Below are 20,539 nucleotides of genomic sequence, written 5' to 3'. Positions count from 1 at the left end.
TAACAACTTGACTTAATACGGATTTAATTTGGGACTAGTTTGCTGAGTACAGTATTTCTGGACTGTATTTTGAAATATAAACTTCTGAATGGTGTAAAGTATTGATAAGGATTCATAAAATGGATGCACCCTGATTTAGATTTCAGAAATTAAAGAAATAATTGTTCATAAAACATGTAAAGAAACATCCCGATATTCTGTACAGCTGAATGAGAAAGGCCCTTGAATAAAACACCAGACTATAACTATTGACCGTTGCTAATAGCTTCATTACATTTTTATCCTGCATCTTCTTCTCCATAAAGTAATCACCCACATTGATCTCTGGAAGCCAAGGCAAAGCTCTAGTGGGTCAACATAGGCCACCACATACGTTTTTGAAAAACACCTGGTGAGAGCTCAGAACAAGCCAACACGACATGTGCCTCTGTGACAGAGATTACTTTGAGCTAACGGCAACCTTGGTCACAGGCTCAAGAGATACTTCTGCCCCTCTCTTTTCCTGGAAGAACTTGAATTAGGGATCGTGCTCATAAAGACATTATCAGAGATAACTTCCTTTGACCTATCTCTAGAGCTGGGCAAACTTGAAGGTCTACTCTTATCCTGCAATGACCCTTTGAAGCCCCTAAGGTGCATTACCTCATCCCTAGCTCAGAATGTCTTCAGTACCTCCATCCCCCCTTGTACCTCTGGCCCTCTCGTGCATGTGAGGTCTCTGACCCTCTCATGTGTTTGGGATTCCCACTCTTAGGTAGGTGTTAAATTTGGTTATTTTCTCCTGCTGATCTGTCTCGTGTCCATTTGATTATTAGACTTCAGAAGAACCTGGAGGGTAGAGGCAAGTTTCTTCCTCCCTAACAACTTGATATAGCCAAATATTTTTAGTAGCCATCAAGTCACCTTTTCATTAGCAGCAATGATACATTATATTCTGTATACTCAAAAACATTGTAAAAAGATATAAGTAAGCTGGAACAATGATAAATTTCTAAAGACTTTGAAGGATAAGTGGGATTTAGAATTCCAAAGAAAAAGTCTTTGAATTCCAGTGTACAAGACAGGTGAGGTTTTGTGCAAGGCTGAATTTGGAAATTCACCATGGAAGTAAAACTGAAAGAGTATGTTTGGAAGCAGGAAGAGCAGCCTCCAAGTTGGCGTGTCACAGTGGAATGAGTAACAATGGACCCAACAAGCAGATCCTGGTCATGGTACCAATTTGATCACTTTGGAAAAACCTCTACACACCTCTGAGTGTTTAGGCCCCCATTTATAAATGTGATTTATAAAATGCCACTTCCTCTTAGGGGATTATGATAATTAATTGAATCTTTAGAAAATAATTGGACACTCTAAAGCTTTTCTCTGTGCACCCTGTTGTAAGGAAACCCCATGGGATATGAGTGAATTACAAATCGACCAAATTTGCTGATACTACTGCCTGGCTTCTAGCCATAGTGATTAACCCTGCTTTAGTAGAGGAGAGTAGAATAAGCTTGATGCCTACTTGTACGTAGGAAGCAGTTCCCAAAATAGTTGCTTTCCCAGTTTAATGGACAGCCTTTCAACTTGCTTTAAGGAGTGCTAGTCTTCGGCTTTTCTTCCTTAGTCAGATACAAATTCTAAAATAATGCCTTTTATTTTTAAAACTAAAGGCCAGTATATGCATTGTGTAACTATATCTGCATGAATGTGTCTAAAATATACTATGTTAATTGATGTAAAGAAAGGGATGCACAGAGTTTGTTGTTGCTATATCTATCAAGCAGAGAGTCCCTGGATTATTGGCCAATTTGTTGAAAAAAGTCCTGGGTTTGGATTGTTCTGTCTGGAAGAAAATAGGCCAGTTAGGTTAAGGCACTGTGAAAGTTTTGTAGAAATGTTGGAGAGCACTTAGAATGTGGATTGTTGAGATCTCTGTTATTTTGTGGGCTTTTGTAAACCACCATGATAATTAAGCATAGATTGTAGGGATGGAGTCCAATTTTCAGGAATGCCTCAGGCTTTCCTCTGAGGCTTTGCCCTGAACTCAGGGCAACTCTCTCTGCCAGAGGAAACAGAGAAAATGTATTTCCTAAAAATATAAAAAAGAAAGGAAGGAAGGAAAGAGAAAGGAAGGGAAGGGAAGGGAAGAGAAGAGAAGGGTTCTGTTTTGGGGTGGGCTGGTTACTTGTGGTAGGATGGAGCTGCCATTCTTGAATTACCTGGCTTTAAAAAGTCACAGAGGCTCCCAAGGATGTGAGCCTCTACCCACTACTGTTACCCCAGGCCTGGGAGACCCGTTTAGGATAACTCTTCATACTGAGCACAAGTTAAAACTTGAATTCTATCTTTATTTCTCAGATTTTATCCATGGCTTTCTCATTGCTACCAATCTTCATTCTGGTCCCTACCCTCAGTTCCTCCCTGACTTGGCAGCTAGAGTACAGACTTTCCTCACCCTCTCATGACGCCTTGTCTGACCTGGTGGCTCCATTGCTTCCACTGAACACTTCAGGACAGGCGGCCCTGGGTGAAAGGCGGGCAACTGGTTACTTCACTGAGAGAGTTAACTTTTTCTTAGCTCGAAATTAAGCACAGGATGCTTGGCCAAAACCAAATAAACTCTTCAGTACCAGCTGCCACATAATCATTGCCAGACTTAAGATGAAATAAAGGTACTTTATGTATTAGGGAGATTTAGCAGGCTCATCTATCACCCAGGCTTGATCAAGAAGTGTGAATTCTAAATCAGAAGAATCCTAAAATGCTTTTTTTCCTCACGGCCTAGTTTGTCTCATTGTAAGACATGTGTATTATTGATAGTATTTCCAACAATTTTCTTTTAAACATTCTACTTATTTCCATTGACAGTGGATATTTTATTTAACTGAATTATACTCCATGAATTCCAATAAATTTCCTTCTCATGTTGGTAGATATGTAATCTATTGTTAATTATTCTTTAAGAAACTAATTCTTCACTTTATATATTTTATTTTTTCTCATGCATATGTTTAATCATTTTTTCATACTTTAGTAGTTCTATCATAGATTAACAAAGAAATAGAAATATAGATATGTGCATATATTTATATATGTATATGGACAGGGTAGGGCAAAGAATAAACTGTGTTTTGCATACTCACACCAAGAAACCTACTTTTGCCTACCCCTATGTATTCAATTTTGCTAGTTATGCTAACTGATGGTTACAGTTTATTGGGGTGACGTAGCTGGTGGATCCAGTGAGGCTTGTGGAACTCAATTATTCATGCAACCCTTGTATGTCTGTTTCTTTAGATAACCCAGAGTGCGGTCTGCCTCTCATCCTCTGTATCTCCTTCGAATATCATACCTGAAGGAATAGTGACTGGGTTTGACCATCTCACGTACACACCAAAGAAGTCTGTTCAAGCAGGGATCTGTCAAAAGGTAAATTATACTTTTAACTCTGTTTTTCTTGATTATGCCCACAAATAAAAGCCGTAGTTGTATAGGAAAATAATGTGAGGCCAATGAGTTTATATGATTTGGACCTTGACTATTAGTTAACTCAAGAATTGTTCATAATGAACAAGAGACAACCTTGAAAGTAGAAATTTTCAAGGGTTAAGTGGTTTGGGGTTCACTTTGCAATGATTTAGTTAAGAAGTCATAAGATTTCAATTTATGTGGAAGAAACAAAACAGGCTGGAGATAAGGAAGTATGAAGAGATATAAGAGCAGTGACTTGCAATCTGGAGTATGTGGTTATAATTAAAATTAAGAAAATATGCTGGAAATAGAGAGCAAAAGATCATATACTAAGAAACTGGTGAATTATGAAAAAATAACCCTACAAAAATAGAAAGAGGATTAAAGTAAAACAACTCAATCCTATAATGGTTTTTTAAAGGCCCCTTCACTTCTCTGTGAGCATAGATTTCTGTCTGGAAATCTCAACCTTAACCTGTCTCATCAGTAAATTTTAATGTTAATATTTATAACACAATTGTATATCAGTAAATTCAGTATTCACATTGATGTAATCATTTAAATATATACATTGAAAATTATTTAGAAATGTTATTTTTAACTTTTGAAATGACTAAAAATAGATTATCCAGTTGTATTTCTAAGTGTTTACTATAACACCTGTAATAAAAACTGCAATAGTTTAAACTCGTGAATAGATAACAAAAGATTTTTTTCCTTTATACAAGCAGAAACATTGCAAAATGAGGACTTTAAATCTCATAATTGTTTTTATACTTTGGAAGTAAAAAAAAAAAGTAGGTACCCAGTCAAATGCCCTTTGGTATTTCTTTAATATTCTAGGTTTTAAAAAAGATATTTTCAAGAAATAATGAAATTGACTACTTTAAAATATACTAACAAACTTCAATAACATAAATTCAGATTCAGATTGCTGCTTTCAGCTGGTTTGACCAATAGGTACAATGTTTCTTTTTTCTTTCTAAGTATTACAATTTTTAGAAGTATTTTTTCCAATGCTCATGTGCTGTAAACCCACCATGCTAGGTTAACTGACAGCCGAGGAGAAACCTAACTTCACACTAAATGGATAATTTTTGTTATTTCTAAGAAAACAAAAATTATCAGAAATGCAGACTGTAAATGTGCAGAAAACACACCCTGTTTCATGGCGTCAGCAGGTATCAATGACGTGAGCAGGACAAGTACATGCTGATTGAGTGCTGAGGGTCCTAGTTGGAGCAACTGCACGAGAAATCCAAAGGCATCCACATTGGAGGGAAAGAAGCAAAACTCACTGTTCAGAGATGACATGACCTGATACTATAGAAACCCTAAAGACTTGGCCAAAACACTATCGGAGCTAATCAATAAATTCAGTAATGTTACAGAACGCAAAGGAACATTGACTTTAGGCAACAAAGATATTTGTAACTTATTATCAACTGTATGAAATTATGTGTGATCACTGCTTCCACTGGAGAGTGGTTTTCTATACCATAAAGCTAGCAGGTAAGTGTTCCTTACCTGAAGGCATGTCCAGGAAGACAGTGCCTTTCTTTTAATAAACAATAACGTTCCATCCATCTGACTGAGAGAACTTTATTGCTACAAAAAAGCATGTAAAGTGATAGGAAATAGCACCAACTTTGAAAGTGTGTTACAATGAACTTAGTTCATTAGAACCATACAATTTCTAATCTTACAGTTTTACAAAACAGATCTTTATTGAAGTATTTTTAAGTACTCTCAGTTATTAAAAGTGAAATTCTAAAATATGCATACTTTTTAATTCTTTATAATTCATCAGCTTTAATAAATGGGCCCTTTTAATCTTTGTGTAAAAACACAAACATTTAGATTAAAAAATACTCTGTTTTAAGTGACGATGGCTTCATTTTCCTCGTACTTAGAAACCAGATTGAAACACCTTTTACTTTTTTGGCTGGTACTCCAGTACAGGTCTGAAATCTTACCTTCCCTTGGGGTACTTTTTGCTTCCATAAACAAATTAAGTGCTTTCAAGTCCTAGCACATAACAGAGTTATATACCTCCTTTAATTTTTTTGGTAAATTTTCTGATAACTTTCTGAGTACAAGGGTATTAAAAATATTCATGAAAAAATTATATACTTGGAGTTATAACCGGATAATACTATTTTGGTGACAAGAGTGAGATATAAAAATGAAAATATGGTTTAAGGCTTGATTTCATTATTTTAATTTAGGTTACCCGAGTTTCCAACAGAAGAGCAGAAATGCCGCCACCCGCAGGCAGCCCCCCACTGCACGCTCCTCCTGATGGAGGGTGGGGCTGGGTGGTGGTTGGAGCATCTTTCATCTGCATTGGATTTTCATACGCCTTCCCCAAAGCCATCACAGTGTTCTTCAAAGAAATCCAGCACATATTCAACACGACCTACAGTGAAATAGCATGGATATCATCCATCATGCTGGCTGTTATGTATGCAGGAGGTAAGGTTCTTTGGCATAAATAGACTTCTGGACTAAGAAAACAGTTCCTCCATGCCACTGTGTTTCACATGTAGTGTCTTGGTATAGCAAAGCCTGTTTTCATGTTGTTGGCACTTCAAGTCGACTAAAAGAATAATTAGAACTGAGTTTCTAATGATTTCAGCGGTTCAGTATATTAAACTACTCACATCATTCGGCGTCTCACTAGAATATTGTTTGACTGAGGATTTCTTTGCACAATGAAGGTTTACTAAATTTTGGAACTTCTAAGCACCTTAGCGTTTAATTTGGAATGAGGTCTATACTACACTGTCAGTATCATCTCTTACTATTGCTGCAGTTAATAGAAATGCTTTCTTCTGAATCAGAATGAAACTCAAGTTGTTGACAATCTATAAGCTTAGGAAGTGCTTCACCTTCAGCCATAAAGGTAGAGTGTTATCATGTTCCTTTTGGGTCCATTCAGGTTCGTGTGATTGAAATAATTCCTTATCTCTGCATTAAAGTACATAGTTATTAAAGTACATTTACATTTTAAAATGTAAATGGTTGCTTGACAATTATTCTGTTAAATGAGGGTATGACTCAGGGGGGATTATGAATAAATCAAAGTACCATATCATTTCTGAATGTTAAAAAATATATATGTATATTTAAATTAATTAGTGCATTTTTATGTCACCTCTTCTTTAAATGAGTATCAACAGCACACCAAACTGTCTCATGGATTTTTTAAAGTCATTAATGAAAATATTTATATTTGGGTTTTTATTTTTCACCTGCATATGTGACTTTAAGAGGCACGTATAAACTCAGAATATAAGTGCTTAAAGAACACATACAAATCATCTCCTTCAATTCCTCACTTTCCAGGTGATAATAATAATGATGGAGCTATATCATTACTAAAAATATCCAATATTTATTAGTATTAACTTTTAGCTAAAGCCTCTCTAGATGTGCCACATGATGTAATCCTCTTAATAATCTATAAAGTAAATATTATCTTCTCTGCATTCCATAGTGGAGGACATAGAGAGGAAAAATAGTTTTTCCAAGTCAAACAGTTCATTAGTGGCAGACGGAAGTTGAGACTCCAAACATTTCACCACTGTGCCCCTCTGCCTGTCTCATAGCTCCCTCTTTACCTGCAGAAAATCACAGAGCCAGGTCTAGGCTAGGCTTTCTGCAGACCTAATTTGGGTGCTTCACCCAACAAGGTCATTTGTTTAGTGACATAATAATTATTCTTTAGGCTACCGCCTATTGCATATCCATGTAAAAATTTGATCCTCCAATAATCCTGTGTGTGTATATGTTTTCCACTTTATATTAGCAAGTTTATGTTAATTCAGTATATGTCTCTTTTACCCTTGTTGTTAGGTTAACTGATGCATTTTTGTTCCAGTAACAAATGGTATCTTAAAATGCTATTTGGGTATGTTAGGAAAAATACTACTTCTAGCCCTGGTCAGCGTGGCTCAGCTGGCTGGAGTGTTGTTCCATAAACTGGAAGGTCATGAGTTCAAATCCTTGTCAGGGCACATACCTAGGTTGTGTGCTCCATCCCCAGTTGGTGAGCCTATTAGAGGCAGTCAATCAATGTTCTCTCTCACATGGATGTTTCAATGTCTCTCCTTTCCCCACCTTGTCTCTTTCTAAAAAGTAATGAAAATAATGTCTTTGGGTGAGGAAAAAAATTCTACTCCTAAAACACTTTCTGAGATTCTCCTTTGAACAGTTGTTTTAAGGCTTATAACTGTGTCATTTCTGATGCTTATAGAAGTAGTGGATATTGTGTTTCAGGTTTTCTTCCTTTATCTCATAGGTCAGGTGTTCTTTAAAAATGATTTGCAAGATGACAAAGTCATCCTGTCCTGAGCTCCAAAATGTACTAATGTTAAGATACAGTTTCTGCTGATTCTTAAATACACTTGAAACAATTCCTCTAGTGGATTAATATGTTTATTGAATTTGGAATTCAGGTCCTATAGAGTCTTAATTTTCTGTTGAGTAGATAGTTGACAAACTCATAAGCAAGAAAAAATTTGTATAACTTTTTATTTTTTAAATTAAAAATATTGTATTTATTTATATTTAGAGAGAGGAGACAGGAGGGAGAAAAAGAGGGAGAGAAACATTGATGTGCTAGAGAAACACCAATCAGTTGCCTGTAGCACGCCCCCAACCGGAGACCTGGCCCACAACCCAGACTTGTGCCCTGACTAGGAATCAAACCAGCAACCTTTCCGTTTGCAGAATGATGCCAAACCCACTGAGCCACACCAGTCAGGGCAAAATTTGTATAACTTTTAAAATTACTCAAGTCTTCATTGCCTCTATTAGATTTAAGAAAACAACCTCAACATCCCAGTGCCTTAAAACAATACAAGTTTATTTTGCTCAAGCAATACGTGCTCAAGCACTGTTTCACCCAGTGGCTGTGCCGTCACTTGAGGCTTTGTAGTTCCCAAATCTGCTCCATCCGTCTGGACAGAGAATGAATTCACACAGCATGGAAGATCAATGGGATACTTTAGGGGCCAGGTCTGGAAGGAAAAAAAAAGTCATTTCTGCACACATTCTGCTGTTTTTTTCCCTACCTGGAGGCAGGGGCTGAGTTGCTGGGAATTGCAGGCTCCCTAGCGGAAGAGACAAAGTAGGATAGTACCCAGTGAGTCTCAGACAGAGCTTGATGCCCCAACACCCATTCACCAGTCAGTGAAAGCAGAATGCGCTTACAGACTTACCATGGTCAGGTGACAGCCTTCCACTCCCTCCTGGATCTAAAGGGAGACACAGATTTCTCAAAGCACTAAATCTCAGTATCAATTTATAAGTAAATACCTTTAATATATTTATTAGTAAATAGATTTTGTATTTTAGTCATGCTCTTTTCTCTTTTTAATACATTCGGTATAATTGTTAACAAGTACAAAGGAGAACTCCTCTCAAGTTCATCAAGAAAATAGTAGATTGGTTAAATAGTTATCAGTTTGGAAAAAACTACCTCAAATGTTTAGGTTAATCGGTGAATAAAACATGTCATTAAAGATCCACAGGCATTTTGTATCTGGTTGTTTGAAGAAAGCAATGCTAGGCTAGACACATGAAGTTACTTAGTAAGTAGTAATTGATGGTAAAATTTAGGTGAGATCCAGGTAAGTAGATGGAATTTGGCTTAGAATCCTTAGTCATCGGGGCTGAGACATTTTGCATGTCATCTCTGGCCACAGAAAAAGGCCAGGAATTAAAGAAATTCTGCTCCTCTCGGTTTTTCCCTTGAAAGTGGAAAAGCAGTTCCAGGCTCACTGTCTATGGGACAGGAATGCTAGTATTCACCAGGTCCACTGTGGAATGGAGACCTCATACACTTACCCGGTTTATTGGAAATAACACCCATGCCTTCTCTTGATAATTACTTTTTTTAATGTTTTAACAAGAAATGGTTGTCACATTTAAAACTGTAATCTCAATATGAAAACAATTCCTCCTTGGTGGGTGCAAATAATTTTTTTCAGAAACATAACTATTCACAACTGAAAGTCCAATAGATTTAACTTGTCTGAGACACAGACATCGGTCCTGTTATTAAAGGGGCAGTGTTTTTTCAAGTGTGGTCCACAGATTTCCTGCTTCTGAATCACAGATGGCTTGCTGAAAATGCATAGTCCTGAATCTTATCCCAAACCCCATTTATCAGAATTTCTGTTGGTAGAGCCCAGAAACTTGCATTTCAACAAGCATCTCTGAAAAATATTTCTATATAACATAGGGATTCACTGTTGTGCAAGAAAATACATATTTGATTTAAAAACATTTTATTTTAATATTTGAAAGATCTCTATTTATAGAGGCCTTTTAGATGAGTGATTACAAAATAAATTCAAAGACCATAAGGTGAAAAGGCATATAGTTTACTATAAAGTATGAATCTCTCTACCAAGTGACTGAAATACCCTGTTCAATATGATGCTAATTATATCAGCTTAGAGAACATCTAAGATCTGACACAATCATTAGGACTTAGTACTCAACCTATTAATCACCACGGAGGGGTCACTGGGTAAGATGGAGTGTGTTCAGAGGCCTGGCCTGTGATGTCAGGGCTGGAGTTTCTTGTAGTAATTAGTTGGCATCTGGGCCTTTGTAGCAAGGTATTATCTTCCCTTCTGATGTCTGAATTAAAAATGAAAGTAATAAAAGGTATGCAGGAGGGATGGGAAAGAATGCAAATTATGTTTATCCCTTACTTCCTCCTTAGAATAATGACATTAAATTACACAACCCATCTGCTTGTCCATATGGTCTCCTGGAATTCTGATGAATTTCAGCAATAGGTCAAGCAGAGTGGCCACCCCATTAATAAAGCATTAAGTAGAAGTAGAAAACATACTGGAATTTAAACTTTCTCTATTGTTTTAAATGGACATGCGGATTTAGATGGACATAATCACGTGAAGAGTGATTACATAGGGATTATCTTTTAGTGCAATCTTTGTGTCTGTTCCTCTATCGAAAGATAATGTACACACGGCTAGCTACACAATTACTGAATACGGGTCTGTGAGTACCTCATGTTGTTTTTCTGGTAATATTCATTACCACTGGGAAGGAGCAGCCATTTCGGAGAGGGGAGTTGGCTCGGTTTCCTTGGTGATTTACTCTGTTTCCTGTGAGTGGTGACTGCAGTTGTGCTGCCGCGAGGGTGGTGGTTTCGTGATGGACTGCTCCACAGAAGGGACCGAGCCTTAGACCCGTGGGCCTGTTTGACTGGAGGCCCAAGGAGCAAAAGGTTTTAGGCATGGGAGGTTGGTGACTATAATATACAAGGTGCATTTTTCTATTCTTTTTTAAGTCTAAATAAACACATTGTATTATTTTGCTCTATGCTGTAAATATTTTGCAGAATAAAAATTAAATAAGTCATATAAAATTTGAAAAGTTTATGCCATTCCTGTGTTTGTGATACCTAAGGCTTTCATCTTAGCGTTATAAAAACCAGAGAGTATCCAGCACCCTTGGGCAATTCTGTGCAAGCAGGCCGGGTTCTTCTAATACTTATACCGTGGTAGAATTTTTTTCCAACCAGGAACATAGATATTGCTAAAGTTGTCCTAGGAAATGTAGTACATTGTGGCGGAAACCACTATGCTCACCATTCATCCATGGCCTCCTGTATATTTTGCAGCTTCTTTACACTTAGGTTGAGGCCACGTGACCAGTTCTGACCAATGAACTGTGAGTGGAGGGATGTAGGTTACCCTGCACACCTGGACAAGGCAGTTCCAGCTGGTGTGCATCTTCCTTTTCCCTCTTACCTACTGCAGCAGCCTAAATGCATATGGCGTGGCTACAAGGGGAAGAGCTTGGCCCACCTTATAATGTGAACTAGTAAGAAAAAAAATTTTGTTAAGCTTCTGTGGTGTGCTACGTAGAACAACCTAGGTTATACGGATCAATGCGAACATGAACGCTTCTTAGATTGTTGTGTAGCTACAATATAAATTGTGTAAATTATCAGTGGGGACTAGTGCAGACTATGAGATGCCCTTAGTCAGTTAGCACATATTATGTCATGAGAAGATTTGTAGATGGGCTACTTCAGATCTCTGAGAAGAGGAAGCAAGCCTTTGGTAACTCAGATAGAAGAGGAATTCTAAGTAGAAATCATCATTGACAGGTTTAATGGGAATAAAAGTAAGAAGCAGGTACTTTAAGGCACAGAAGTAGGGATCAAATCATGTCCATGCCTCTTTCTATGATTAAAGTTCTTTTTGTCCCTCTCAAGGCAGGGATGGAAGGAGACAGGGGTCAAGGGCAGATGGCAAGTATACTGAGGCCTGTGAAACTCTTCCAGGAGATAATCAAGTCCAAATAATATTGGAGTGCTACTAACCGGTAATTTCAGCAGAAAGAAATTTAAGAAACTTTATTGAAATTCTTTTTTATATGTGTGTTTTAGATAGCAAACATTTCACTTATTAATTTAAAAAATCTTACTTATTATATGACCTGACAAGGTTATTTTTTCTGGTTTTTGGCTTAAAATTCCTCTAAAAATTTATTATTATATCATTACATATTTTATACAGAGATGTTTTAGTTGCAAATGAGAACAGAGATCTTATTCAAAATTCCTCAGGTCTAAACACAGATGTTCCTGAGATAACCCCCAGGAGCAGCGTAGGTACCCTGTCTTCCAGGTCAACACGCAGCAGTGAATTTTATTTGTCTATCACGTGGCTCTTGCTCCTCTCCCCTCTCCTTCATTCAAGGGGGTAACTTTATTTATTGACATCTTCCCTCTGATACAGCGAAGACAATTACAAGCATCTCAGTGTCGTGTTTCAGTCTCAACTTTGACACAAGAAAGACTAGCCCTCTTCTCTAAGTTAATAATTTGGCAGATGGTAAATGTTGCTAGGATCTGGCCTGCTTTGCATCTGCCCTTGCAGGCAGTGGATGAATGAGGGCCACCTGAGTGGAACTATATATATTTGGGTCAGAAAAGGAGCAGTTCCCAAGAGAAGGATGACCGTTCCCAGAGGAAGGACAGTTTTGAAGAGACAAAGCAAGTGCTCCCTACTGTACTTTAAAAAAATAAACTAGTATGTGGTTTCCCAAAAATGAAACAAATGTGTTACTTTGGAACTAATCACTCACTGGTAACCTTGCATTTAGTTCATTTCTCTGTAGCCAAGTAGCAAGCTAGATATACATCAGAATGCACACACTGTATTTAGAAACTGGATTGCTTCATGAATTATGGTACTTAGTAGCCATCCAGAAGATTCAATTGAACTTTGAAAGAGTTGGCCTCTTAAGTGGAGCTCAGATATGGAAATTTCTGGGATCTCAGGAGGCCTTATTAATGCCTTAATGGCCCAGTGAGAGGCAGAACAGCATTGCCATTAAAATCATGAGCTCCAGAATAACCTAAGAAATGTGGACTTTGCCACTCTGTTGTCTGGGCCACCTGGTTGACCTTAGATCCTCAGTTTCCCCCTCTGTGAAATCACAAAAAGGAAAACATGGATATGTATGTGTACATGTGGTATCTATTGCTCAGGGTCATTGTCAGGAATTATAACATCAGGATTTCAACATATATAAAGTACTGAGTTTCATGCTTAGGAAATTTTCTGTTGCTTTTGTTGATCTTGTATTAACCATTATAAAATAAAACCACAGAGTGGGTGCATAGATAATACATTTGACTAGAGCAACCTGTGCCAATTAGGTTTGGAAAAAGAGGGTAAAGTAAGAAATAAACAGGTCAATAATTAGTTCTAAAGGAAAATCCATGGTCTTTACTCATATTTTCTGTGACATTTCCCTTATGCTTCCTACTATTCAGGTGGTAAAGTAGACATTGGTCATTCTTTTGGGGCATTGAATACCTTTAAAAATCCTTGCTATATTTGGGGGGTCCTCAACTTCCTGATTTCCTGACTTCCCAGGTAGAAAGCCAGAAATTCACTTTCCCAGAATTCCTTGCACCTGGCCCCCAGGACCTGGTGAAGCACGGCCAGGTTTGGTTTAGAAACTAGTGAGGTGCAGAAACAGATGCCACAAGGAACACACTCGGATGGGGAGGTCAGAGATGATCCACGATCCTAAAGCAGCACAGAAGTGGTGTCAGTGTTTGAAGTCATGGGATTTGTGAAATAGGCCGTGGGGTATGTGGCCACTGGTGGCAGCAGTGGTGTGCCTACTGGAACAATGAGTGACTGAGTTATTTATGTGTGTACATGTGTATGTATGTATGTATGTATGTATGTGTGTTAGCTGTTCTCATTGAAAAAATTATTTTTATTTTTTCCATCACCATAAAGGGTATAGGGGAGAAAATGGTGATGCAAAGAGTTTTATAATGTGCCTTGGGCAGTGGTACAGACTGAATTGTACCTACCTCTTCCTCAATTTATATGTTAAAACCTTAGCTCCCAATGTTACTGTATTTGGAGATGGGACTTATAGGAGGTGAGTAAGATTCAATGTGAGATCATGAGTAGGGTCCTTCACCAATAAGATTGGGAGCCTTATAAGAAGAAGAAGAAGAGAGAGAGATCTCTTTCCATGCCACATACTAAAGAAGGGCTATACTGGTAGCAAGAAGGCAGCTGGTTTGCAAGCCGGTAAGAGAGCTATCACCAGGAATTAAATTGGCTGGCACCTTGGTCTTGGACTTCCAGCCTCCATAACTGTGAGAAACAAATTTCTGTTGGGTAAAGCACTCAGTATATCATTGTATTTTGTTATGGTAGCCCAAGCTGACAAATACAGGCGGCACTGAGTTTGTTTTCTTCGTTCCTCCTTCATTATCGGTGAATTACTGTTAGTCCTCATTGAATGCTCTCCTCTTTAAATAGAATAGATGTATGATAGATACATGTCTGGTTAAGTTCCTAAGAGGTCCTAGTGGGGTCCAGCATGAAATGCTTCCCTGAACCATACTGGTTGATTTGAAAACTATTTCTACCGATATTACTTTCAGAGGAAGAAACCATTCTACACACCCTCAAACAGCACATACATTAGAATTGAGAACATGCAACAGTTTCCTTTCACTAAGTGTTTTAAAAGGACTTTATGAATAGAAATTTATATTTCATATGTGGTGAGTGACTTAAATGTAATGGATCATGTCAGAAGTGGAAAAACCCTTTGAACATGTCTTTCTTTCTTTATTATAACAGTAGTGACTTTGGCCAAGTGATTGCGCTCTCTGTGCTCTTCTTTGGCTAGAATTACATATGCAGGTGCGGGCTTCACAGAGCTAACCTTAAGATGAGGCTCCTGGCTGTGGCAAAGACTCTAGCTCTGCTCAGTTATTGCTCAAATGTTTGTTTGTGGCCATAAGAGGTGGGGATGCAGAGGTAATCCAGTGCCATAACTGGGAAGAAGGCCTTATATAATCCCATGCATTTGTTTGTTTATCCTACCGATAGGCATTGAGCATCTACAGCGTGCCTCGTACCGGCTTGGCACCAGCAAAGCCATGCCAGGCCATCAGACACAGGCCGTGCTTACAAAATACAAAGGAGATCTTTTCACCCTTACTTGATTATAGGTATGATACATATGAGTGAAGAAACACAGTGATGGCCATGAAACTATTTAAAAATGAAACATCTCATAGCTGACTGATCAGGAAATGTGTCTTTGAACTGAACCTAAATGATGAGTATGTAATATTAATCAAAGGGAGCAAAAAAATCGAAGCAGAAGAAGTGGTGTAAGTGAAAGCCTTGAAAGGGGAGAGTTACGGAGTGTTCTCGTAGCCCAAAGGAAGGGAATGTGAGCCCACGACCACAAGATGAGGAGAGGGGTGGTCACTGGTGTGATCCTGGGAAACATATCTTGTGTCCATGCAGACACCACAGGGGAGGACCCGAGACGGGCATCTGGAGTGCCAAGACCACAGCCCTGAGTGCCCCCCATTTTGTTCCACTTTAGGGGCATATTCATAATTCAAAATGTATTAAAATACAGTTAGTTCTCTTTACTTGCATTATTAATGTCCTATGAAATTTTTATGGACTGAATGAATGAACATAATTCCTGCTCTTAGGGGAAATACAGGGTTAGGTTCCTTTAAGCCTCTGGTCACATTGTTCAACTGATCAATACATAGCATTGTTTCGTGTATCTAAATAAGACACCTATTTAAGATATATTTTGATCCACTTACACTGGACTAGTGGCAGACAGCACTGTAACTCATGCCTGAACAAAACTTATATAGCATATATGGTATATTTTCTCCATAAGGCACACCACTGCCTTCTCATGCTTAGAAACACCAGCCAGCACTTCAGCACTAGGCTTTAAGGCCATTTTAAACAGAAAAATTGCCAACCAGAAGTACAAAAATGTGGAAAACGTGGCATTGAATAGAGAAGTGGACACTGGTTTACAGTAGGAGAACTGAACCAAGAAGGTGGATGTCCCCTTGTTTGACCTTGGGTGGGGACATACGTGTCAGGTGGTTCCACTTTTCCCCACTGTGCACATGTCCGTAAATGACTGAATAATCACTACAAGTATTGATTTGGGGGATTATGAAGAAATCTTAGTGAATAAGCAAGTTACAACATGTGGAATCCAAAGATAATGAGGATCGGTCACACCTGCAGACTTTTTCTGGGGGAGACTTAGTTTCCTGTACGGTATAAAAGGGTTTGCAGTTACTCAATGTTTCCATTGAACTTGTTTTATCTGTTGTTTCTGAGAGTGGGACAAGTCTGCATGACCAGAGAACTCGCTTGCGTTAGCATTTAGGTAGGTGGACATTGATTGTCATCCTGGATTTTCTGAAGCTCTTACTAAGGAACACAGCTTTCTCACACTACTGAAGTATTAATAGTTACACTTATAACTTTTCTGGTCACGAGGGGGGCATTAAGTGCAAAGCTTTGGAGAGCTTCTTGGAAGCGTTAATAGGTTTTTGAAGACTGATGCCACAGAGCTGCTCCGTAGCCGTGCATTGTCCTCATTACGTGTGATCTGCACACTCCGGGAATGTCTGATGACTCTAGCATCATGTCGGTTTGTTTTGGCCTCACCTCTCATTCAATTAATGATTCGATTAGAGATTTGTAGGAGAGGCCATATGGAAGCGACCTGTATATTTTTCCAGCACCCCCAGAATTAGTGTGCATTTTTGGAAGGCTGAAAAGGAATGAATCCAGCAACTAGAGCTCTGACATACTTTAGGCTCACCTGTTTTCTTCAGATGATGAGTAAAATATATCTGTGAATAAGAATATGAGTGCAATCGTGACAAAGGAAAAAGAACAACAGGGAAAAACATGGTGTATGCGTAAGTGATTTGGACTTTCTTTAAATTTTCCAAACTTCTACCAGATAACGCAGTATTCATGTCTATGACTGATGTTGATACAGAAGCATAAAAGTCAGCTATAGACCAAAATCACGAAAGCATCATTTTCGTTCTTTTAATTAAGGGAAAAGACATTATATTGGAAGTTAAAAATACTTGAGACTTTGCCTCAGCTGGTGTGAGCTGGTGTAATACCAGGGGGAAAGTGGAATGTGTGTGCTAGAGAAATGCCATTTTTGACACCCATGTGGCGCAAGTAACAGATAGTTGCTTATTTGACTTTTGCGCAAGACCTAGGCCATGGAGAGTGTCTTTGCAACAGAGATCTGTCTCAGTGTTGCAGACTTCTATCATTTTCCAAAGAGTTCACATAAATCTTCAGATTGAGACACTGTTCAAAGCCTCCAGATATTCTTTGACCCTTGTTGTCTGGGACAGACTGCTTTTTCCCTCAACTGGAAATATTAAAGAGTTAAAATTTAATAGCCTTATTTAGAGTGCCCTTGAGCACTTCGAGGTTGTCATTAACCTTCCAAATGCTTCTTGGATACGAGGAGTATTTCCTGATTACTTTAGAGAGCATGGGACACATCTAAGTGGAGTTAGTTTTGCCTTTTCAGACAAAGAAAAACAAGTGTAATGCGATGACTCATATAAAATGAACTAAAGCCTTTCTTGTGAACACTGCTCCTAGCAAGAAATAGTATTAAATACCTTTATGTTGTGTCAGAAATATTACGCAGAGCTGTTCCTTAAATTAAACATGATATGTCTTAGAGCTGGCTAAAACATTCCAAGGGCAGCGTAACCTCTCCTCTGTGAAGTTGGCTCCTGTGTCATTTCAAGTTTGAACTAAAAGTTTGAGGCAATTCAAGAGTACTCGTGGAACTGCTCTCACTGACACAATAGCCTGGTCCCTGTATACTATCAACATTCTAAAATCTGCTCATGGGAGAAAAAAGAAAACATTGTTATTCACTGTGTATTTTAAAGTCCTACTTGTGACCTCTTCCGTTGTCTCTTTGACTAATTTTATTCTCTTAGATAAAATGAATGAAGCAGCTGTTATTGTGTTATATATAATATATATATAATGCATAATTATTATATATAGATTTTTAAAAATCTATGTATTTGTGAAGAAACAAACTTGAAAATAGAAATGTTTTTTGTTTCCTATATTTTTGGCATTCATTCTCCCTTGAAAAGTCCATAATAGTGGCAGGAAAGTATCTCACAAAGAATCTGAAGTTCGGTTTGGTTTCAGACAATGATTTTTGTTGCTGTGGCTAAGTCATAAATACTTATTCACCATAGAATGAATTGAATAAGGCTGAAATTAAACTACTTACTTGTTTTACGTTCAGTGATACATAATATTCATGACCTTCCAACTGTAACTGTTTATTTGTTATATTTTTTCTAAGAGGTGTTTCTTTTGCTACTGGCAGTCTGTTTCACTTATTTCTTTGAAGTGCATAATGATTGGCTTTAGTGAAAAGTCTTCTTGCAAAGATGAAAAACTGATATTTTTAAACTAAATTCCTAGTAAACAAAAGTAGTCTTTTGTGCGTGTGTGTCTTTTCCCTTTTTAGAGGTAGCACAACCTAGTGGGCCATTAGTTTAGGTTAGGGACTTGGATGTGGGCTGTGTTGAGACTCCAGCACTGCCACTCACTGGCTGAGTCATGCTGTCAACTTACTTCATGTATCTCTGCTTCCATGTATTGTAAATAAAATGTCTATGTTGCTCTGCGTGTGTTTATATGAACACTCTGTTGGTTCCTTTCATCTCCCCTAATTAAGAAAAAAAAGAACGGAAATAGCAGTGAGTTATCTGGGCAAACATGCTTACCACCTCCCCTGTGTATGCTAAGGTAATGCTCCAGCACTGAACTTATGTACGCTGTTCTGAAAACTCACAATTATCCAAAGACCTGAACAGCATCTCCAGTGTGAAAACTAGGAAAGATGGATTAATAAGGAAAGTATCATTTGACAATGCCAACTTTGCCTTAGATTTCAACCTGAACGAATTGTAGAAATAAAAAGGAAAGATCCTTCAAAATGTCTAGATGATATTTTGCCTGTTTTTCCTCTAGAAATTTTCTAAATTAGATGTTTTTACTTTTAGTCTATGTTTAATATATCTTGTAGGTTTTTCCCCCTCATTTCTTATCTTTTTAATGCAATGGCTGAGAAAAGCTATCTGACATGGGGTTAAGTGACTTGCAAAATCCATTGTCGTTTCAGAGAAACTGTGGTGCTTTATCTGTGTTAGCTGTGAACGGCTGTGCATTTCTGAAGAGATTTTAATACAGCATGTGTACAAAATGAGCACCAAATGCAATAACACAATGCAGCCAGTGAAAATTCAAAACAGAGAAGTGAAATTGATTAGAAACACAATTTGTGAGTTTGTTTGCTTTTGAAATAAAGAATACCTCTTCTATTAAGAAAGACAAATCAGTTTTTTTTTTTTTTACAGAGTAGAAATACCAAGTCTAAGAAGAGGTATAATAAAATAGTATGAAGTCTTGAAAGGTATGGATTATGTGAATGGATGTGCTAACTTAATCGCACAGTATTGGAATTGCAGTGAGAGAGGAGAAGGAAATGTAGGGCCCAAGAGAAGCCTGAAAAGATAAATTTTATACTATTGGCGAATGATAATCCAATAGAATTTATGATCCCAATAAAAATGAATTAAACCAAATTTTTAACAGAAACAATTAAAGTTTTTATAAATTTATGAATGATAGATCTAGGTATAGATAGAAACAAAGACATTTAATATATGTTCTTTATCAATCCATCTTTATTATAGATTGTTGAATTATGAATTTACTAACAATAAGATATCATGTTAAACTTTCAAGGAACTATTGGAAACAAGACTCATATTTCTGTTCACTCATATCTTAATTATATAAGAATTTCTTACCACTATCCTTTATTCTTTTCTTTCCTAACCTCCAGGTTGGGATAATTTAACACAGCTGGATATTTCATCAAATCCACTTATGGCATCACTGTCAAAAGAACACAGAATTGGAAGAACAATAGATTTTTCCTAGTTTGGAATGTTCTTGTATTATTGCTATTTATGTATTTTAGTTGACTAAAATTTCTTATTAGGTCATGTTTTCTTTTTCTTGTAGCACACATTCATAAATTTGGTCTGTTTTCTTGAAATAGGACATAATCTTGTGAACACATAATTAGTTCTCATGTTAATAAAAGCATATCTTTCTGCCCTGGATGGTGTAGCTCAGTGTATTGAGTGCTGGCCTGCGAACCGAAGGGTCACAGGTTCAATTCCCAGTCAGGGCACATGCCTGGGTTGCAGGCCAGGTCCCCAGTGGTGGGCACGTGAGAAGCAACCACACATTGATGGTTTTCTTCCTCGCTCTCTAAAAATAAATAAAGAAAATCTTTAAATATATATATATATATATCTTTATATTATTAAAAAGAAACAGTCATGATAATGTGAACTTCTTGTTACTTAACTAAAATAGAAGAAAGAAAGTGTATTTTTGAAGTCAGGTAGTCCTAGGAATTTCTTGTTTCCAATATTTCTTTAAGCATGTTAGCTATCACCTCTAAGCTTTAGTGATTTCTCTACAAAATGGGAAGGAATTACGGACTCTGACTCAGATATTCTATTGTAATGACAAAGGCAATGCATGAAGTAGTCATCATTGTCATCATCATCATCATCGTCATCATCGTTGTCATCATTACTGTCCAATTTCTC

General features: G+C 37.5%; 1 protein-coding gene across 5 annotated transcripts in view; it reads left to right on the top strand.

Annotated features, from left to right (window-relative positions):
• The window catches only part of SLC16A7 (solute carrier family 16 member 7), a 143,575-nt gene that overhangs the window by 76,598 nt on the left and 46,438 nt on the right, over positions 1–20,539 (top strand). For 4 of the 5 annotated variants that reach the window (XM_045184732.3, XM_045184730.3, XM_024576303.4 and 1 more), the window contains 2 exons: positions 3,283–3,414; positions 5,685–5,931. In XM_045184732.3, coding sequence (XP_045040667.1) covers positions 5,715–5,931 — 217 coding nt within the window. In that variant the 5' untranslated portion in view covers positions 3,283–3,414; positions 5,685–5,714. Of the gene's footprint in view, positions 1–3,282; positions 3,415–5,684; positions 5,932–20,539 lie in introns of those variants that run through there. The other variant, XM_045184733.3, reaches the window with a different exon arrangement.

This window comes from Desmodus rotundus, chromosome 3, assembly GCF_022682495.2.
Source record: "Desmodus rotundus isolate HL8 chromosome 3, HLdesRot8A.1, whole genome shotgun sequence".
Taxonomy (NCBI): Eukaryota; Metazoa; Chordata; class Mammalia; order Chiroptera; family Phyllostomidae; genus Desmodus; species Desmodus rotundus.
Note: the sequence above shows the minus strand (reverse complement) of the source record. Positions and strands in the feature narration are given on the sequence as shown.